The sequence below is a fragment of the Erithacus rubecula genome, assembly GCF_903797595.1.
Source record: "Erithacus rubecula genome assembly, chromosome: 13".
Lineage (NCBI taxonomy): Eukaryota > Metazoa > Chordata > Aves > Passeriformes > Muscicapidae > Erithacus > Erithacus rubecula.
The window spans coordinates 7543431-7562412 of record NC_136665.1 but is presented as its reverse complement, the minus strand read 5'-3'; the positions used below and the strand labels follow the sequence as shown (position 1 = coordinate 7562412).

Below are 18982 nucleotides of genomic sequence, written 5' to 3'. Positions count from 1 at the left end.
GTCAAATAAGTGATCCAAAATAAATAATTCACTTAAAGAACTGAAGTATGGCTCAAATAGAGCAAAGACCTGGTACTACTCTTTAGATAAGCTAAAATTGCTCTTTAGAGCATCTATCTTGAATCACCACATTGCTTGTTTTGGAGAACATAAATAAATGAATTAAATTTAGATTATTTACTCAATGTGCCTTCCCTAAATGCATGGAATGTCTTATGGCAATACTTTTTTTTAAACTTGAAATTTGGTAATGTTTGAAAGTTTTCACATTGGAACAGAAAGTAAAATAGCACTTGAATTATGATATACATAAAAACACAACATCTGATGACAAATACCACTAGTTGTTAATTGGAAATCACTGAACCCACATTCCACAACAATAACCCAATTAGTTTTTATTTCCATAGAAATAGAACTACAAAGCAAATCCTTGAGGCTGAAACTGTACAGTGGGAGACATCCCATCAATCCCTAATGCTGCCCAAGTTTTTAAGCTGCAGATTTGGTTCAATAGTGGAAAATGAGAAATCAATGAACATGTCTTAGAAAGTTACTGGATTTTAAACTGTGAATTTTGAAAGGTGAGAAACAATTAAGATACAGGATATTCCCAGTTAAATCTTACATGAAGTCAGAATAGAAAGGATAAAACAGAACTGAAATCACAGATGTATTATTTAATTTGGAAAAGTGTGCATACATGAATACACAGTAACATTTGCTCAAGCATTTGAAATAAAGCAGCCATTAGCTTGCAAAATAACGTCGCTGTACTGATTTCAGAAGACTGTTTCAAATGTGATTTTAATGGAGTGGAAAAAAGGCAAATTGTTATCTTCCCCTATATTCATCAAGAAAAACAGCAGAAAAATGGGAATGTCTCAGCTACACAACTTTGCATGTTGCTTTCACCTAAATATTTAGGTTTATATAGATGAAATGCTGAAAAAGCAAGGTCAACAAAACAGATGTTTTTAAAAACACGTGGAGTGTAATATACACTTAAAATCTGCCACACCAGACACAAATCAAACTGATGTCACTGGTCCAAGGTCACTACTTCAGTCCTGCCTAGCTGGCAAAACCCATCGTCCAGTTGTTTCCCAATCTGTAGTTACCCCAAGATGTGACCAAAACATCACAAATCAGCTCTCAAGACTGAGATCTATCATTGGTTTGTAAAAATATGCTGCTATGTCAGCATTCCAAAATATCAGCCCATTGTTCAGCATTTAGACATTCCCTGAGATGTGAAGCATTAAAATGAGAATTCTATTTCTCAGCCCACAGGAACTTCCCAGTGCCAGTTCAAACACTGATATTCTGTTTCTGCTCCTACACTTTATTTCTAAAGGAGTATCCAAATCACTAAAAATTGCAGTGGCATTGTTGACTCAGCATCACAATCCTGAGACAAGGCAATAAATTTAATTCATCTTTAAAAAGAGCAACCAAGTTCAGAAGGTTGGGTTTGAGTATCTTCTTTTACTTTTCCTGGTGTTGCTAGAAAAGTCTGTCTAGAGGAAAAGAAAAAACACCATTTCTCAAGGCTCTAGGGGGATACAGGCTCTTTATATGCCCTTCACTCATCAGGATTAGTGAAAAGCCAAGCAAATCAAACAGAATAATTCTATAGCAATTTATAGTTATAATTACCTGCAGTGTTTCTTAGCAGCTTATGTCTGTATATCATTCCAAGACTGCCCATTGTACTGTAGTATTTTACAGTTTTATCAATTTATCATTGGATGTCTCCTATCCTGGATTCCTCAGGGCCTAATTTTTAGTGTCCTTTCCTAATGAATCTGAGCTCTAATGCCACTCATGAGCAGAACCCTCTACCTACCAACCCAATGACAATTTTATTTTAATTCAGTATGATTTACACTTCCATAAGGTCATGGCACAACTTTACTCATTCACCTCTTAAGCTCTGAATTGAAGTCCCTCCAGTAGCATATAAAAATATATTTGCATATAAAAAATGCAAATATAAATCACTTTAAAAAAAATCATATTAAAACATACATGGATATTTTTAATTACTTTTTTAGATCATCTGTGAAGAGCCACTTAACATGTTTATACATCCATATTACAGTTTAGAGAACTCTATGGAAATAAAATCAGGAAAGTTTCCCTGAACAAAACTGCTGGAGTCTATATTCTGCATTAGGCTGACAACACTAATCATCTAACTGCTGATCACTCTAAACATTAATCCAGTGACTCTGAAACGAATGGATTTATTTTTTAGCTGGAAGAAGCATAAAGCATTTTAAATAAGAGGGCACAATTAAAATGTGTCCTATGCCCACTGTGTTCCTTCAAATCAAAAGCTGGTGACAATTCCCTGCCTTCCCACACCCTGCATGCCTGTTATGCTGGATATTCTTTTTACAATATGTCAAGTTATGCTTTAGGGATCAACCACTTTAATAAAAGAAGAAAATGGGGTAAAATCAGTTTGATCCATGTAATACAAGGAAAAGTGGTGTAGGGACAAATGCAGCACAGTACAAAACAGCAAACCTGGAAATCCTGAGTCTCTGGTGGCTGCTGCAGGCACAAGGATTTCACACTGGAGCTTTGTTCTGAAGTTCATAGTGCTGCTGTGTGGGTGCATCTCTGTCCACATGCACCATCCCAAACACAACTGCATTTCTGACCATATGTTCTCTTTAAAATGTTAGACTCTCATCATCTAATAACCTGTAGGTTAAACTTGTTCTGGGCAATTTCCAATTCTAGTAATTAAACTAAACTGTTTAAATTCCCCCAGTAGTTCATTTAGAAACAGTATTCTTCAGTTTTTCAATTACTGGTGAACATCATCTGCATCCCCCAGATAGTTAAATGTCAATAGTGATAAATTAATCTGTGTGAATATTCAGAAATTTGGTGAGGGAGAAAAAGAAATGTAAAGCTTAATATAAATGCAAAATCATTAATGTGATGTTACAGGGCTCAAAGATAATAAATGTAAATAGCTTTCACCACAGTTCTTGAAATATAAATTCTGCTTTTCTTTCCTGGCAGATAAAATGTAATTAAAATATTTCCTTTCCCTTGTCTTTTAGATGAGGTGGTTTGCAATTATATGGGATTTTGCTCCACCATTGTTTGTGTAGCTGTTACCTGTTTTTACTGACATTTATCATAAAACCAGCCTCCAGGAAAATAGGTACTGTGACAAGGAACTGAAATGAGATTGCCAAAGAACAGAACAAATGCATGTAGCAATTAAGTGGCTGTCACAGATCCTGCTGGCCCAAAAAGGACTGAAGCCTCAACAAAGGCAAGGAAGGTGCACAGACTAAAAGATGTGCAACAGCCAAAGATAATGACTTTTTTATTATGTTCACAGAATCCATAAAACTATCTAGAGTGTGCTAAGGCTATAGAACAAAACTAATACCTATACAACCCATTTTGCATTTCAACTATTGCATCACATTGTACAGAAAATAAGGGAAACCACTGAGGAACTCAGTAACTATGAAGGAAGTATGGAATACTTCTCTTTCTTGCCATACTCTGCTTCACTATCAAGAAAATAAAAGTTACTAATCATCCTTAGTCTTTTCCCCCTATTCTATTCCTTTTGTGATATAATCATTGCTCTCTCCTGGAAAGCTGTCAAAGATGCTGGCATTGAAAATGATCTTCCCTCCTGTGATATTTGACAGCCTCAGGGCAGCCCTAAACTGCAGAGCAGATCTGTCACACCACAGAGCAACACAAGCACAGCCTGTGGGCCCAAGCTCTGCAAAAGGAATGCAAAGTGAAGCACTCTCTCTGGCTCACAGATAGCAACAATATTAGCTTAGTTTTTATGACACTGACAACATATTTAGTCTGGTCATATTTTAAAGAATAACAAAATCACATACTTTGCTGGGACATATACCAACAATCTAATAATTACACTACTCAACACTAATATGAATGCTTTTCAGGGTGGTCCAGCATATTCAAGAGCTGGGGCTTGATGCCAGTTTTGGCAACTGCCTTCACTTTTTTCTCTCTCTTCCCCTCTCTCTGACTCCAGGGTAATGTGGATGCATCAGCTCACAGATCAAAGCATCTGGCCATCTGCAGACATAAAAGAAGGTGTTTGTCCATTTTGCTTCATGTGCTGAGAACTGCTCACCAATGTCAGAAATCACATTCCCTCCTTGCAAGGATATGGGATGGTGAAGACTTGAAGTACGTGACTGTATAAAGGCATAGCAGTGGTCATTTAGTGCCTTCATCTTCCAGCATTTCCCTAATAACTTCTCCTTTGAAGTGGCAGCAGAAGAACTGGAGTATGGCCAGATGTGTTTATTTTTATGCTGAGTTTCATGAGTGCATTTGGGTGATGCTTTGTATTGGTTTATGGTGTGGGGGAATAGTGTTCTTTTTCTGTTTGGGGGGGGGACAGGGTATGTAATTTTCTTTTTTTTTTTTTTTTTTAAATTAATGAGATGGACTGAGATTCAACTTTAGCTCATTTAAAGCCAGAATTACAGCTGCAGACTTCTCACCAACAGCATTCTGGGACAGAGATTCATTTCTGTCTCCTGAGGGCTTGCCTCCTCATGAGCTATATGCATTTCCACACTTCTGCATGATACAATTTGAGGACTGAGAAAAATGAAAGGATAGTACGAAAAAAACACACCACAGAACTCTAAGATGCCACCATGTAAAGAGAAAGGATCAACATGGAAAACCTCTGAGAGAAATGGTTTTCCAAGTGGAAAAGAGAAAACAAATTCTGAGAATGCAGGAATTTAGCAAATTAAAGGGGCCTTATATGCACTGCACTTTCATTACAGAAGCAAAATTAGTCATGAGTACTGCAAAAAAAAGGAGCCAGTTCTAACACATGGCAAGAAGAAATTTCTGCACAGTCTGATGGAAAAGTAACTGTCAGCAAGCAAGAAATTCAAATCTCTGGCAAGTGGCAGACCAGGAAAAGTGTCACAACAAGCAACAGAGGAAGCCAGTGGAACACTGCAAATCAGAGGGAAAGAAAGCAAATGTGACTGCTACCAAATCCAGCCAAGCATGCTGTAAAACATTTAATGCACAACACAGCAAAAGGGACAATTTTATCAGAGCTATTGTCAAAGTGATGTATGACAAAGGCAAGGCACAGCCTTGGAAATAAAAGTCATCCTTACAGAAACTTCTCAGGGACAGATCCACCCACCAGTCTTTACAAAATCCATTTGAAACACAAGACCATGCAAACCTGTTAACTAGCACTTCACAAAAAATGTCCCAATCCTACTGCACAGATATTCAGAGACAGGGAGTTACAGAAGCAGGATGACTTAACAGCACAGCACAGCACAGTGCAGCTGGGAGCAACAAATAATGCTTTGAAGGAGGCTCCAAAGTCATCCTTTATCAACACATCATGCTTCCTGCACACTGCAAATGGAGGCATGAAAATCTTAAGAGAGAAAAGTTTCAGCAGGTAAAATGCCTCACAGTTGTACTGGGCTATAATAAATTAAACCTCTGGTGCTCCATTCCTGGGAGCATCAACAGGGCATGAATCTGCAAATATTGGATATAACAGCACATTTATCTACTACCATGGCAAGTCACCACCTCTTATCCTCTAAAATCAACAGGCTCTTGTACCTTTATAATCCTTGTGTAGCATCTCTTTGCACAAAAGACTGCTTGCACAATTTGAGTAAAATGGAAGTTTTACTCATACAAGATATGAAAATATTCAGCTGGTTCAAAAGCCTCTGAAGATAGTATTGAAAACACTGAGCAGATGTACAAATGTATCTTGGTATGAGTACATTACAAAATCTGTTATGTATTCTTAAACACTATTTACTCCTTCAGGAATGTGCCAAATAAAAGCTGCAAGACACCTAAATAAACAAAGTGTAGTTTAAAAATGTCTTTGTACATTTTTAGCCAAACAATATTTTAAAACAGTTTATATTCTAGCCAAGCATACTAATGCTTAACCAGAAGAGCAAGCTGCCTTCCTCTTCACACAACACATACCCTAGAAAAATCAAAGGGTCTGTGTAATGTAGCAGCATGGAGAAACAAATTATTACAGTACTCTAAAAAAGCAGACAAATTGAATATGTATACTAAGATAAACTATTATTATTCTTTGTCAAATGTCAATCTTCTTCACTACATAGTAAAGTTACAGTTTTTACTTTGCCAGACAACTATTTAATTAATACATGTTCACTTCTAAAGGTTTTCAGAAACCCAGGATTATTGTCCCTTTCTTGTCCTTAAAAGCAACAAGGAAGTAGGGGTGGCATCATGGTTGACAAAGGTGCATCAGGTCAAAAAGCCTCTTAATATTGTACCTGAGATAGTGCTCAGTCACAAACTGGCTGACATTTGTCAAAAGGCAAAGCCCAACTCTGAGTAACTAAGCAACAGCTGCTGGATCAGGAGTGGGAGAGCAGGGCTTTCTAGAGGAAATACTTTACATTTTCACATAGCCTGGATCTGACATCCAGTTGCCATGGTGATGAGGATGTACTAGAAACACCCAGATCAGATCCTCAGCCAGAGACAGACTAGAACACAGCAAAGACAAAGCACAGTGCACATCTTGCAAGGCCATGCCAACATTTCCAAAAAGCTTTCTGCTAAAGACAGAGGCTTGAGAGAAAAAAAAAAAAATTAAAAATCTGTGAAGCTAAAAGCCCTTTTCAAGAACAAAGCAGCAGTCTGAGTAAATTCTGGGAATCAGAATTGAGGCAGAATTTAAGCAAAAGCAGATGGAAGAAGCAGAGAAGTCTGTACATCTCTGTCCAATAGGCAATAAGAGTAAAAACAAAGAAATATGGGAAGATAGGACATTCTCTGCAACCTTGATTAAATCTGTTGGACTAAGAAAGCTGCTTTTAAATTAAACAATGTCCACTGTTAGGAAGACAGTGCAAACACTGTCTTAGAGGCCTAAAAATGTGAAGACAAACAATCCAGGGGAAGGATTTCAAAACATAAATATAGTGGTCCAGGACAGTATGTGACCATGAGTATTTGTACTTAAATAACAACTCCAGGATGTTGAATGCTCAGAAGCAAAGTCCATAAAATCATATACGACAGTGACAGACAAGATTTTATTTCTTAATTTCACACCTTACAGGAACACAGTTTTGCATAAGTGCTAGCTGAAGATTATAATCTTTCTGCATCACTTGAGAAATGATTTTTTTTTTTTTTTTTTGGTTCTAATATTCTAGAAAATAGGTAATCTCAATTTTGACAGCCAGTTGGAAGGCATTGATAGGAAAGTATGACTGAATTATATTCATAGCTCTTTTTAAGTATCAAATTGAAAAAACCTCACTTAATCAAAAAATGGTTGTGGTTCATCACATTTCAATATCTTTTAGAGAAGGTTCTATTACATGCAGCAGATTTTTTTTCCTATGCAAGCAAAACTTTTGATTACAGTCTGCATTTATTGACTTGTAGTGCATAAACTCATCTTTTAACATGCAGTGAGCATCATGCAATGGAAATGCCATTTGATACAGGAAATATTCTTTACCAGGCTCTAAACTGCTCAAGCAAAACTTAAAGAATATTTGTGAAGCCTAAGTTCAAGATCTCCTTTTGCAATGTTTACAGCATTCAAGAAGTAAATATGGTAAGCAGAAAAAACACAGGGTACACCTGATGTCTTTTGTACTAAAGACATTGAGTTTGCAAATAATTTTTCAAGTATTGGTGACTATAAAGGTAGAAAGAGGCGAAGGATGGAAACAATTGGAAGAAAATATCTTGCAACAGAATAATAGATAAAGGTTTTAAATTAAAAGATGGTGGGTTTAGACTAGACATAAAGGAAGAAATTTCTTTACAATGAAGTTGGTGAGGCACTGAACAGGTTACTCAGAGCTGGTTGATGTCCCCTCTCTGGGGACCCTCCAGGTCAGGCTCTGGGCACCACGGTGGAGGTGAGGAAGTCCCTGCTCTTTGCAGGGGAATTCAGATGGAGGACCTTAAAGGTCTCTTCTCATCCAAACTACTCCACAATCTACAACCCACAAAACAATAAAAGAGTACACAAATAATTGATGGCCAACTTTCCACAGCAGTAATAACAATAATCCTAAGAGAAAGCTTTAAAATAAAGGTTTAAGTCACATGATAAAATCTATACTTTCAACAGCCAGTGAAATGATAGATGACAGAGACAAGGGGAGGCACAAAATAGTGCACATGTGCTGCAAAGAATCCTGTCATGAGCAAAGCTGTAAGACAAAGAGATAAAGCCTCTTTCTGCAAAACAGTATTGCAACCTTGTTAAAAAAAAAAAAACATGGAAAAGGATTGAATTGTGAAAATGTGAGCAGTTATAATAATGGAATTTAAATCCATAGGAAAATATTTATAGTCATCTTGTCCTCAAAATACATTAATATACCTTAAGAACTGTAAGATACTTTTTAATCACATTTTTTAATAAATCCGTATTTACACAGAGTGGTTACAGTTAGAGTCAAAATGATCATTAATATTTGAATGTATTCCAAATCCATTTACATGAAATTAGCATTAGTGTGATATTAATTTAAGGAAAAATTCATTTAGACTATCATTATTGAACACTTCTTTATCTTGTTACTTATTGTTGAACTTCAAAGTGTATTTTACACTTTGGTTTAGTCATGAACCAGTTTTAAAAAACATGAATTTTACAGCTTGATTTACACGGTTTGAGACTCTCAGCAACATATTGTGTGCCTTATGTTTGTTAGTTGAGTTGACATAAACCATATCTCCTGTTGACAGAAACGCTTGAAAATATTCATGGACCTCAGCATCCATCACTGAAAAACTCTGCAGTTATGAAAAGCACTGATAAAATTGCTTCCTGTACTTCAAAATCTCCAGAACAGCAGCTCTATCACAGTATCAGGATGAGAAGAACAGACGGAAGACAGTTTAGACAGACTCCTCTAAGCTAAAATTTATACTATTGCTTTCAGCTTTCAAAGCAGCAGATTAACTTCAGACTGTATAATTGATCATCACGTTTTATTTTCTGTCTTGATTCTGTCTACTCTGTCACTAAAGACAAAGCAGTATCTTGCATTAAGGCTTCTACTCCATTATCTAAATATATCTGGATAGATATCTGACAATCTGTACTCCAGTGGAATATTTTTCTTGTGAGTTTTGCTTTGTTTGTTTTCTTCTTTTAATCTCAATTGAAAAAAAGGATTTGGAGAAAATTTTTCACCTGACCTTGCACAAACTGTTCTCCAGCTGCCTGAAAAAGGATCTTTCCTGTAACATACGTGGATTTCCTAACTTAACAGAGAACCAGGCCTGGCAATGTAAAAATGCAGAAGCAATTTACTCAGGCATCTGGCAGTTTATGATAGCAGAGATTTTATAAACTAACCAACCACTGGGCTGCTGATAGGTATTTGCCAAAGACAGCCAATCTGATAAGAAAAATCCTCCCTAGTGCCTAAACTGCAACTAGCAGAATGTGCAGATCACAGTCTAACATCGGGATAGGAGAGAGGGAATTCTTATTATAGAGAGGGTTACGCCTCTCTTTTAAAATAAATTTTTAAAATATAATCAATTACAATTATATTTAAGCCATAATATTCAGTAGCTCTCCTCTCAAATACATTATAGTAGGGAATAAAGATTTAATTACAAAGTTCATAAAAACACGACCATGAGCTCAAAATATAATCCTGAATCACATGGCAGTACTATGAAATATAACTTGCTAGGTGTAAGAAAGGATGTGAAAATTCAGTATTTTATAGTGGTAGACATGATGAAATGTCAGAGATAGCTGAAGGTAAACGCTGAGAAATGTATTCAGTATGAATCATGTCAAAATTAAAAAGAAATCAATGTAAGCACTGGGCTAAAAGTTCACCTAACTTCTTAAATTTAAAATGCATTTGTATAAGGAAAAAAACTGAAACATTGTTCATTGGTATAAGCCCTCTTCTCCAGTACAATGAAAGCCTGAGAGTAGCTTTCCAGATCTAACACTTTTTGGGAAATTTTATGCTTTATTTTGACATATCATTATAAGATTCACTAATTACTTCTAACATATTTTCTTCTCCCTGCAGAGAGCACACATCATCCCTGAAGCAGAGCCTAATGCCTTTTAGGTGAGGCAGTTACTGATATCAGGTTGCTAAAGAGAATAACCCTGTGCACATGGCCAGACACTGGTATTGCAATTCAGCAGGAGCAGGGAGGGGAAGCAGGAAGGTACCAAGAAAGCTGTGGATGAAAGAGAGTTATTACTGCAGACTTCACAAATGAGTATGGTCCTTTTGTGCACTGCCCACTTCATCTCACCTTTCCACACACCAACCAACATTTCACCTTGGGCACTTCAAAGACAGCAATCAATTCTTTTCACAGAGTTCCACGGCAGGAGTGGACGTTTCTGTGTTCAAACTAATTTGAACAGGCATCACTGTAAATCAACCTGGGAAGAAAAATTTCCCAAACTGAATCTGTTCAGAACAAGTCAATTCATTTGTACCAGCATGGTGCTGCTGTGTGTGCACCTGTGAATGGCATTTGAGTTTATGTGATATTCACCCCAGGGCTTTACTAGGAGTAAAGGGCAAAAAGCCCAATATAAAAGATAAAGTTCCACAGAATTCTGAACACAGGCTTCAATCTCCCCACATGGAGCACGGTAGTTGAGCATGTGCTGAATTTCAGGACCATGGAAATGTAACTCTGTGTGTGAAGGTGGCACTTGGGCAGTGCTGGAGACCAGACTGCTGAGCCAGCTCTGAAATGCTTCAATAGCCACTGAGCTTAAAGTGAGAAGCTGTGCCTCGGGCTATACAATGGAATCTCACGGGAAACAAACTCTGGGAGAGCAGCAAGCACTGAAATATTGGTTACAATATCATCCTGGCTCTCACAGTGATCTGTGTGCTGTGCAAACAGAAGGCAGTGAAGAGCTGTGATCTATCTCTGCATGGGCAAGGAAACAGAGACATTAACCTTGTACTACAGCTTAAATTAAAATTATTCTGATGCAGGACTGGACAACTTAGTTGCAGAACTGTGGTCACTAAACTATCTTGTGTCCTTAGTATTTCCTGCAATACTTCAGTGAATCACACATACATGTCAACATCCTTTGATGTGAGAACAGACTGCATCACTCTCCCCCACAGAGGAGATAAATATATACATATATATAGATATAAATATATAGACATGAATATATGTCTATATACATCTTTTCCTTAGAAATTCACTAGTGATGAAAACAAAAATACACTTAAGATAATTAACAGTATTTTAAACTGGAAAATCTGAGGTTTTTATCCCATAGTTAAGTTTGGACTCTTTGCTCAATGACTTTTAAAAAACTCAGTGGATAACAAAGTCTTGCAAAGCTGTAGAATGCACTTAATTGCATTGCCAACTGTGTTAATGGGATGAAGGTTTATCCTCTAGGAAGTGTTTCTCTATTATAAAACTGAGCAAGTAAAACAAGATTATATATTCAGTAAACTAGAAATGGCAACAAAGGAAGAACCTCCCATTACTTTAAATCAACTTATATAAGCCTACTTCACTTCTACTGCCAAGATAAATTATTTTACGGGGGGGGGGTTTTTGGTTTGTTTTTTTTTTTAAGGCAAAATCAAACATGTTTCTGAAGATGCATCTGATCCAAACAAAGAATTTATCCTTTCTCCAATCTACCTCTATTGACACATATCTGCCTCCTCCACCACATCTCACATATACTGTCCAGGGCTTCTAGATAGATTCACATGTGGTCACAGCCTTACCCTACTTCTGTTAAAAGAGCCAAAGAGAAAAGTCAAATGTGACTCATTCTACAAGTCATTTTTATTTTAAAAAACATTTAGAAAGGTTGTCTTTGGGTGTGTAATATTTTAGTCCAAAATCTCAATCTTAGACCAAATATGGAGGCAGACATATTTTAAGATTTTTATGAACTATAGGGGGATTAGAAAAAAATAATAATTTTATACATGAAAAAGCTCTTAGGCACAGAAGTCTTTCTCTAGTTCTAAATTTCTTACTGTGAAGAAACTGTTACACTGAGAAATAGAGTTTAAAAGGCAAGGAGAGGTGCTTGCACTCTGATATTTTTGAGTCATTGAAAAGAAGAGAACCTGGGCTCTTCCCCTTTCTAGAATGTAAAGCCTACCTTGTCCTATAAAAAAGACCAACTGCAAATTCTCAAACCCAGGAGTTGTTTTCAGTTACTATTGAGACAATGGGTTTCCCCATGTGTTTCCTAGATTTTATGCAAAGCTACTATAAGTAGATGAGATCCTGCTGTGTGTCACCTCTGGTACTGTACTTTGCTAGGCTTTGCTTTTCAACAGGTGCCATGACTTAGAACTGCCTGAGCATGTGTCACCAAGACACACTGACCCTCACCTTGGCTTTGGTTTTCATCTACATTCCTCTGAAAACCACATTTATCCAAGTATTCATAAGCCTCTTCCATGGAAAAACTGCTGAGTGAAAACTCAATAGCAGAAAATATGTCATTGCTGTCCACAAGTAGGGGTAAATATGAGGTGACAGATTTAGGGAAAAAAAACCAAACGCTGGAGTAGGTTCTTCATCCCAGATACAGCACATACTTTGGACAAAGAATGTGGGATCTTGGCTACCTGCATTCTCATTCTAACAAAAGGTAAAATGCTACTCTATTTTTCTTTTATACACTGTCAACATCTGCAAGATCGGTTTTGAGTCTTCTTTTATCATTTCCTTGTGCACATAAATCCATTTTAGAATCTGACTCTCCCCATGGCAATCTTACTGCCATGCTTCCCATGGATGGTTGCCAGAAAGCCTAGCCCACATTCCAAGTGCTACTTTTTAATTATATGTCACGTTCCTAGATTCTTCTACATATAGTACTGTCATCTCAGAAAGCAATAAATCAAATGCTGAAACCATGCAGATTTTAAATTATTAATAATTTTTTCATTATTACTAATGTCTTCTACAATAGCTGTTTAAAATATACTGATTCATATGTAGAAAGTTGTACCTGAGTGTCTCAGGAGCATGTAGCTGTGGAAATGAACATGCAAGATATGACCAGGACAGCAGCACATTCCAAATCATTTACATTCTAAATTAACAGGAAGACATAAAAGTTAAGACCTATGAGAACCCATTTTGTGCCTCTATGTAACCTGTGTAAATTTTTTTAATGGAAGAGCCCAGCAGCTGAATGAGACAGTGCCTTATATAGAACTTATAATGCCTTTGCATTGCCTAAACTGGATTCAGATTGATTCTGTACTACCAAAAGTTAAAGTTTCCTTCTAACATGAAAAACATACCTTCATCCTTCCCTTCTTTTTCTTCTATGAATGACTATATGACTAATTCTATAAGAACCTTTTCCCTGCTTTCTGATTTCAGCCCAGGCCAAACCTTTTCCCAAAGCTTAACTGAGCCAACAGTTGTGCAATTTGCAAAAATAATGGAACCTGATTTCAGCCACGGGATTTTTACAATCTTTGGCAACCAGATTATAGAGCCTGGTATTAGTAATTAACTACAGAACAACTAATTAAGCCTTAATCATCTCTTGAGTAGGTTCGATGAACTGAGCCCCTGTGGCCTCAGTCCACGGCACATTTGTCAATTCTGTGATGAGTCCTCTGAACTTATTGCAAATTATCAATACCTGTACAACCAAAAGAACCAAAATTAAGGAGAAAGTGAAGAATTAGCTCACAAATAGGGTTCATTTTCTTCCATGTTGACTCAAGAGCCTTGTGTTTAACTGTTCAGTGATCACACTTGTCTGTTTTCAGCTAAGTTCTGGCTGTGGTTCTCCCTAGTAATTCAATAAAACAAAACATAACCTGGAAATGAACAACAGGCCCCTTATAGAGAAATGGTATGCTGCAGACACTTGGTTGCAAACCTATCAATATCTACTGCTTGTACCCTCAGGTTAGGATTAAATTAACTTGTTATCACTCCTCTACATTACAGAACTGGGCAACAAAAACTTTAAGTCTATAGTTCTCTTCTTGGTAAGAGGACCATTTCCAGACATTGACAGGCTCCAAACAAGATTATTATGTCCATGTGTAACGAAAATGCCATTTACAAACCAGATTTCTGCAGTTGGAATACATTTAAATGATTAAATATGCTTTTTCTGCAGCTGCATAAAGTGACAATTCTGGATGGTTTGAATTATACAAAGTAGAAACAAGAATCATCACAGAACTCTGTCTTCCCCATCTCCACAGAAAATCCCTGTATGAGAGGCCAGAGCAAGATGTAGCAAGCCCTTTGACTTTGGCCTTTAACTATAAATGATCAGCATATAAAATGCATTCAACAGATAGTATGAGCACATATCACATACCTGAAGGTTCTTTAGTTCTACTGCTCTCACTAACTACTCAGGAATACTTCCTTCTCTAGAAAAGCACAGTTGCCTGACCTCTACATTCCTTCCTTTTCTTTTTCCTCCTTAGCAATTCTGGAATGAATTAATTTATAGACAGGCTTGATTAAATAAATATTAGCACTTACACAGAAAAAGTCATTTGGGTATCTTTAGAAGCTTTAAGCTTTTTCCAAGCTTTTTCAAAATATCCTGCATTAATCATTTTACAACCTTTCAAATACTCTCTAGGAAGATTTATTTTTCATCCCTAATTTAAGACTTTATTGTAGGAGTTTTGGCTTCTCAGGATTCACAAGTCAGAATCCTAACTTTGAAAAGAAGCTGCCATATCCACTGCTTCTCTTACCAGATCTACTTATCTGAATTAATTCGCCTTATTACACAATATCCTTGCATGAATTACCACAACTGCTAGACTGGAATGTATTAAGAGGAAAGCATTTAATGTCCTTTTAGATGTCTTTTAGTATAGTTAAAAACAGAAGAGAAACCACATAATGACATTAAGCAGCTTTCTACAAACCAATGACAAATATACTGTAAATATTGTTAGAAACTTTGAAGGTTTCCTTCTTAATTTTTCTTTTATTACTGGCTTGAGAAAAATAAATAGGTGCTGCATAAGCACTGCAAAAATACAAATTTCTGCTGTCTGATTAAAGTGAAGTGGCAAAAGGAAAATGAGTAAATGTATATCTGAGTTTATTTTACATTCCAAATTTTTAGACCAAAGTCCATCACTTGTAGTACCTAATATTGTTGTTTGCTAGTAGAATGTGCTATGCAGCACCTACATCAAAAAGGGGAGTAGAAATTGTTCCTTCTAAATATAATCTGCAAAGCCCCAGCAGAGTTTGTGTATAGAACTAGAATAGCACATACATTACTAGAAATATTCTCAGAAGTTTGAAAGCATAAATCTAACAAAGCATTCCTCTCCACCTATCCTGTATCTATCAAAGACTGTTCTAGAACTCAGCAAAGACAGAATAAAACTGGTGACAATATAAGCTCTGTTCAAATGATTTGAAGATTTTGGAAAATAATTCACTAGAATAAACATATTCTGCCATACTCTATGGCAGAACTCATGCAAGCCTCATATGCAGATCATTAACCCCATAAAACTGCTAAATTGCCACAAAATAAAAGATACTACAGAACTGACATACTTAAAACATTCTGCCATGGAAAATTTCAGTATTACTGCCAACTGGAAAACACAGATAGCACACAGTTAATCAACAGCTTCATATGTAAGCAAGGGTGTGCTTTTGTTTGGCCAGTGGAACGAGGAAATAAAGCAGCTCCTTTCTTACCCTTATTGTACATGTTGGTGGGTACTTGGACATCACTCAGACTGATGTTCACAGGCAAGTTGTTGAAGTGGTCGTTTGGCACCAGGATGAACTCCTTCCCCAGCTCCAGATAATTCCCCTCTTCATCTCGTTCATTGATAAGCACAGCATTGAAGTACTCATACTGCAACAGAAACCCAGCATAAAAATGAGATTTGAATGGTTTAATACATCTGTCAATCCACTGATTAACATCTCCAGCTAGAAGAGTAGAACAAGGAGTTTCTATCCTCTCTCAGATTTCCTCTATACTCTTCATACAGGTACATTTATGAAAACATATCATGTGTGATTTATCAACACATATCAAGAAAACTCCATATTGTTTCAGTTCTCTGGCTGCCCTGAAAATATGAAGTAAAGTCCAACAAAAGCTCTAATCATAAACAATATATGTACTATTTTTAATACAAAGCTTTCTAAATTTAAATATTTTTCTGGGTTATACTTAATTATGATCTCTGTTTAGCTTATTTCCACCAGATCAAGAAGTGCTGTCAGTGCTGAACTCAGTCCCTGACAAACTATAAGTGTTTTTACTTCACAGGAGTATTAACTACAGCTGTAGATGTGTACTCAATATGTACCAACTGACAGTTCCTAAAATTATTTGCTTTATACTGAATTTGAGAAATGCACATCATAGCTGGCCTTGTAAATTATGCATACTTTAATATGGACATATAAACTTTGTAGTGACTTATTTTGAACAAGAAGTTATTGTCTGCCTGTTAAAGATTCCTGAAAACTATTTGGCCTATTTTGTACAGAACTATAACAGATAAGCAAAAGCAATTTAGATAAAATTGTTGATATCTTTATGACCTACTTTAATCAGAAATTTTACTAAGCCTTGAAAGCAACAAACAGTGCATACTACTTTTTAACCTCTTAAATACCTGGACCCTTACCAACAATTTCTGATATGCTTTCTAACTGGAGGAGGCAAAAGTTAAGTGTCTTTGAAGAATCACATTAATTTAAATATGTCCCTGCCCTAATATCCATTTGAGAGCAAAAGCATACAATATTTAAACATAAATCTATGTTCATTTGAGGACAAAATATTCTGTACTGGAATATGCAGAAATATACTGTTCTTGAATTGAACTTCTGGCATGTAACATGGAATAATTTCTACAGAAATTCACATACAGACTTAGCAATTTCAAGGATGTAAATTTTATTTGCCCGTGGCTTTTATAATACTCTGTAAACAGAAGGGAAAATGGACATATTTCAAATAGGGCTGTCAGAATATACTTGAATTCAACTCTAAAAAAGCATTATTTCATTTCATTCAGTGGATTATTTCCTTTTCCAAAGAAGTTAATTAGTAGGCAACCTCTTTCATCAAGTTCTGTAAGTGGCAAGGCTAACCAACTACTAAAAATCTGCTATATTAAAAAAAAAAAAGGGGGGGGGGGGGGAAGAAAGCATTTATTTCAAAATTAAGGATATTTAGGACTGATTGTTTCTTCAGTTGATTTAGTATTCATTGGTTGATTGGTCTGAGTCTGTATTTTCTCTTCTCAGTTCTACCAGTGTAAACACAATAATATGATTTATGTTTGGAGTTTTTTTAAAAGCAAATTGTGACATAAACTATTCCTTATGTTATTGAAGATTATTAATATTTTCCTGTTTAGTTTTGGGGGTTTTTCTGTTTGATTGGGGGACAGGTTGACTTTGTCTTGTTGAGGGGTTTTTTGCAAGTGAGAATCCTACAAAAATAGCATAGTTAGGACAGTCCTGCAAGTTCTAAGGATTAAACATCAGGTAATATAGCAGCTCAAAAATACTACTGAAAAAATGAACATTTAAGCAGAGCTGTTATACAATGGCTTCTTTTGGACTTCTCCTTTCTGAGGAAATTATTGAGTGTGACAGCTGAAAGGTAATATAAAGAATATTAAAATTTGAAGAAAAAATAATAAAGTAAATCCATCTGGCATTCTGACACTACATTTGAGGTAAAGCCTGAGGGAAAGAGAATAAAGTCCTGTTTGCTGACAACACAAATACTCTACCTAAGCTCTTAGAGAAAACTACTTCAATTTAATCTTATCAATGGAGATCAGTCTGTGGTATAACCTTAACTAGGTGAGTTCTGAGTATACACAATATAACACCAGAAAGTTATTAGTCTAATAAATAACAAGATAATTATCCAAGTTAGGAGCAGATTCAGCTCTACTGTGACTTGTCCAAAGGATGAGTTTACTCCAGCCTTACCTAGAGACCTGCAGGTGAGATAGGAAATCTCATTCATGTCAGCTGTTAAACCAAAAATCAACTTTTAGACTTTTGTTCATTTAGATTTGCCCAAGTAAATACATTGAGTTTGTTTGCTTGTGCATTCTTTCACAGTATCTGCATCATTCTGCATGTTTGATCTGACATTCTGAAAACCCACACTATATCATAATAATAAGATGATGCAAACAGGAATCTCAGTGTTCAGTTTTATCCCTGTAAAGTTTTCCTAGTGAAAGTCAATATAAAGGGATCAGTGCCCAGCAGAACAAGCACTGGACCAGCAGGGAGCTGAGCATATTTGAGACACCCCAAATAATCCTATTGCTGACAGCCTGCAGAACCCTGGGCTGCTCTGCCATACCCTGCAATCACAGGAGACAGAGACTTATGGGGCTGTTACAGAACTATCACAAAACTGCTTCACTGCATCATTCATGCTGACAGGCAAGAGCAAGTTTGTTTTAAAACAAAACAAAAGATACCTTCAGCCACAATAAAAAACCATGTGCTGTGTGATCACTTAGGATGGCTGCCAAAAGTGTATGTTAATTGTGACAAAAATTAATTTGCTGAAAATATCTAATAGAAAAACCAGGAAATACAAAGTTTGTGGCCTGCAATGAGAACCACAGGGTAGGTTGGAGGTGAGAACTGATCTTCAAGATAAGAAGGAAACTTCTTCAAAGTTCTCATTCCAGCTTAGTCACTTATTTTGGCATAATGTCTTAGCTAATCAAGCACCTTGATAACAATGGATACTTGTGTGCAACAAAACTTCAGTAATTTAGATGAAATATTGAAAAGTATTGCACACATCTCACATAATTGCAGTATTGTACAAAGTGTGATACAAAACTGATGTTCTATATTGCCTTTTACATTTATTATTCTGTAAATAGAAGTCCAGTGA

The 18982-nt window shown here is 36.2% G+C and overlaps 1 protein-coding gene across 2 annotated transcripts in view; it reads right to left on the bottom strand.

Moving 5' to 3' along the window:
- The window catches only part of CACNA2D3 (calcium voltage-gated channel auxiliary subunit alpha2delta 3), a 378091-nt gene that overhangs the window by 207775 nt on the left and 151334 nt on the right, over positions 1-18982 (bottom strand). For both annotated transcript variants that reach the window (XM_079316838.1, XM_079316837.1), the window contains exon 5: positions 15775-15937. In XM_079316838.1, the coding sequence (XP_079172964.1) occupies positions 15775-15937 (163 nt within the window). The remainder of the gene's footprint in view (positions 1-15774; positions 15938-18982) is intronic.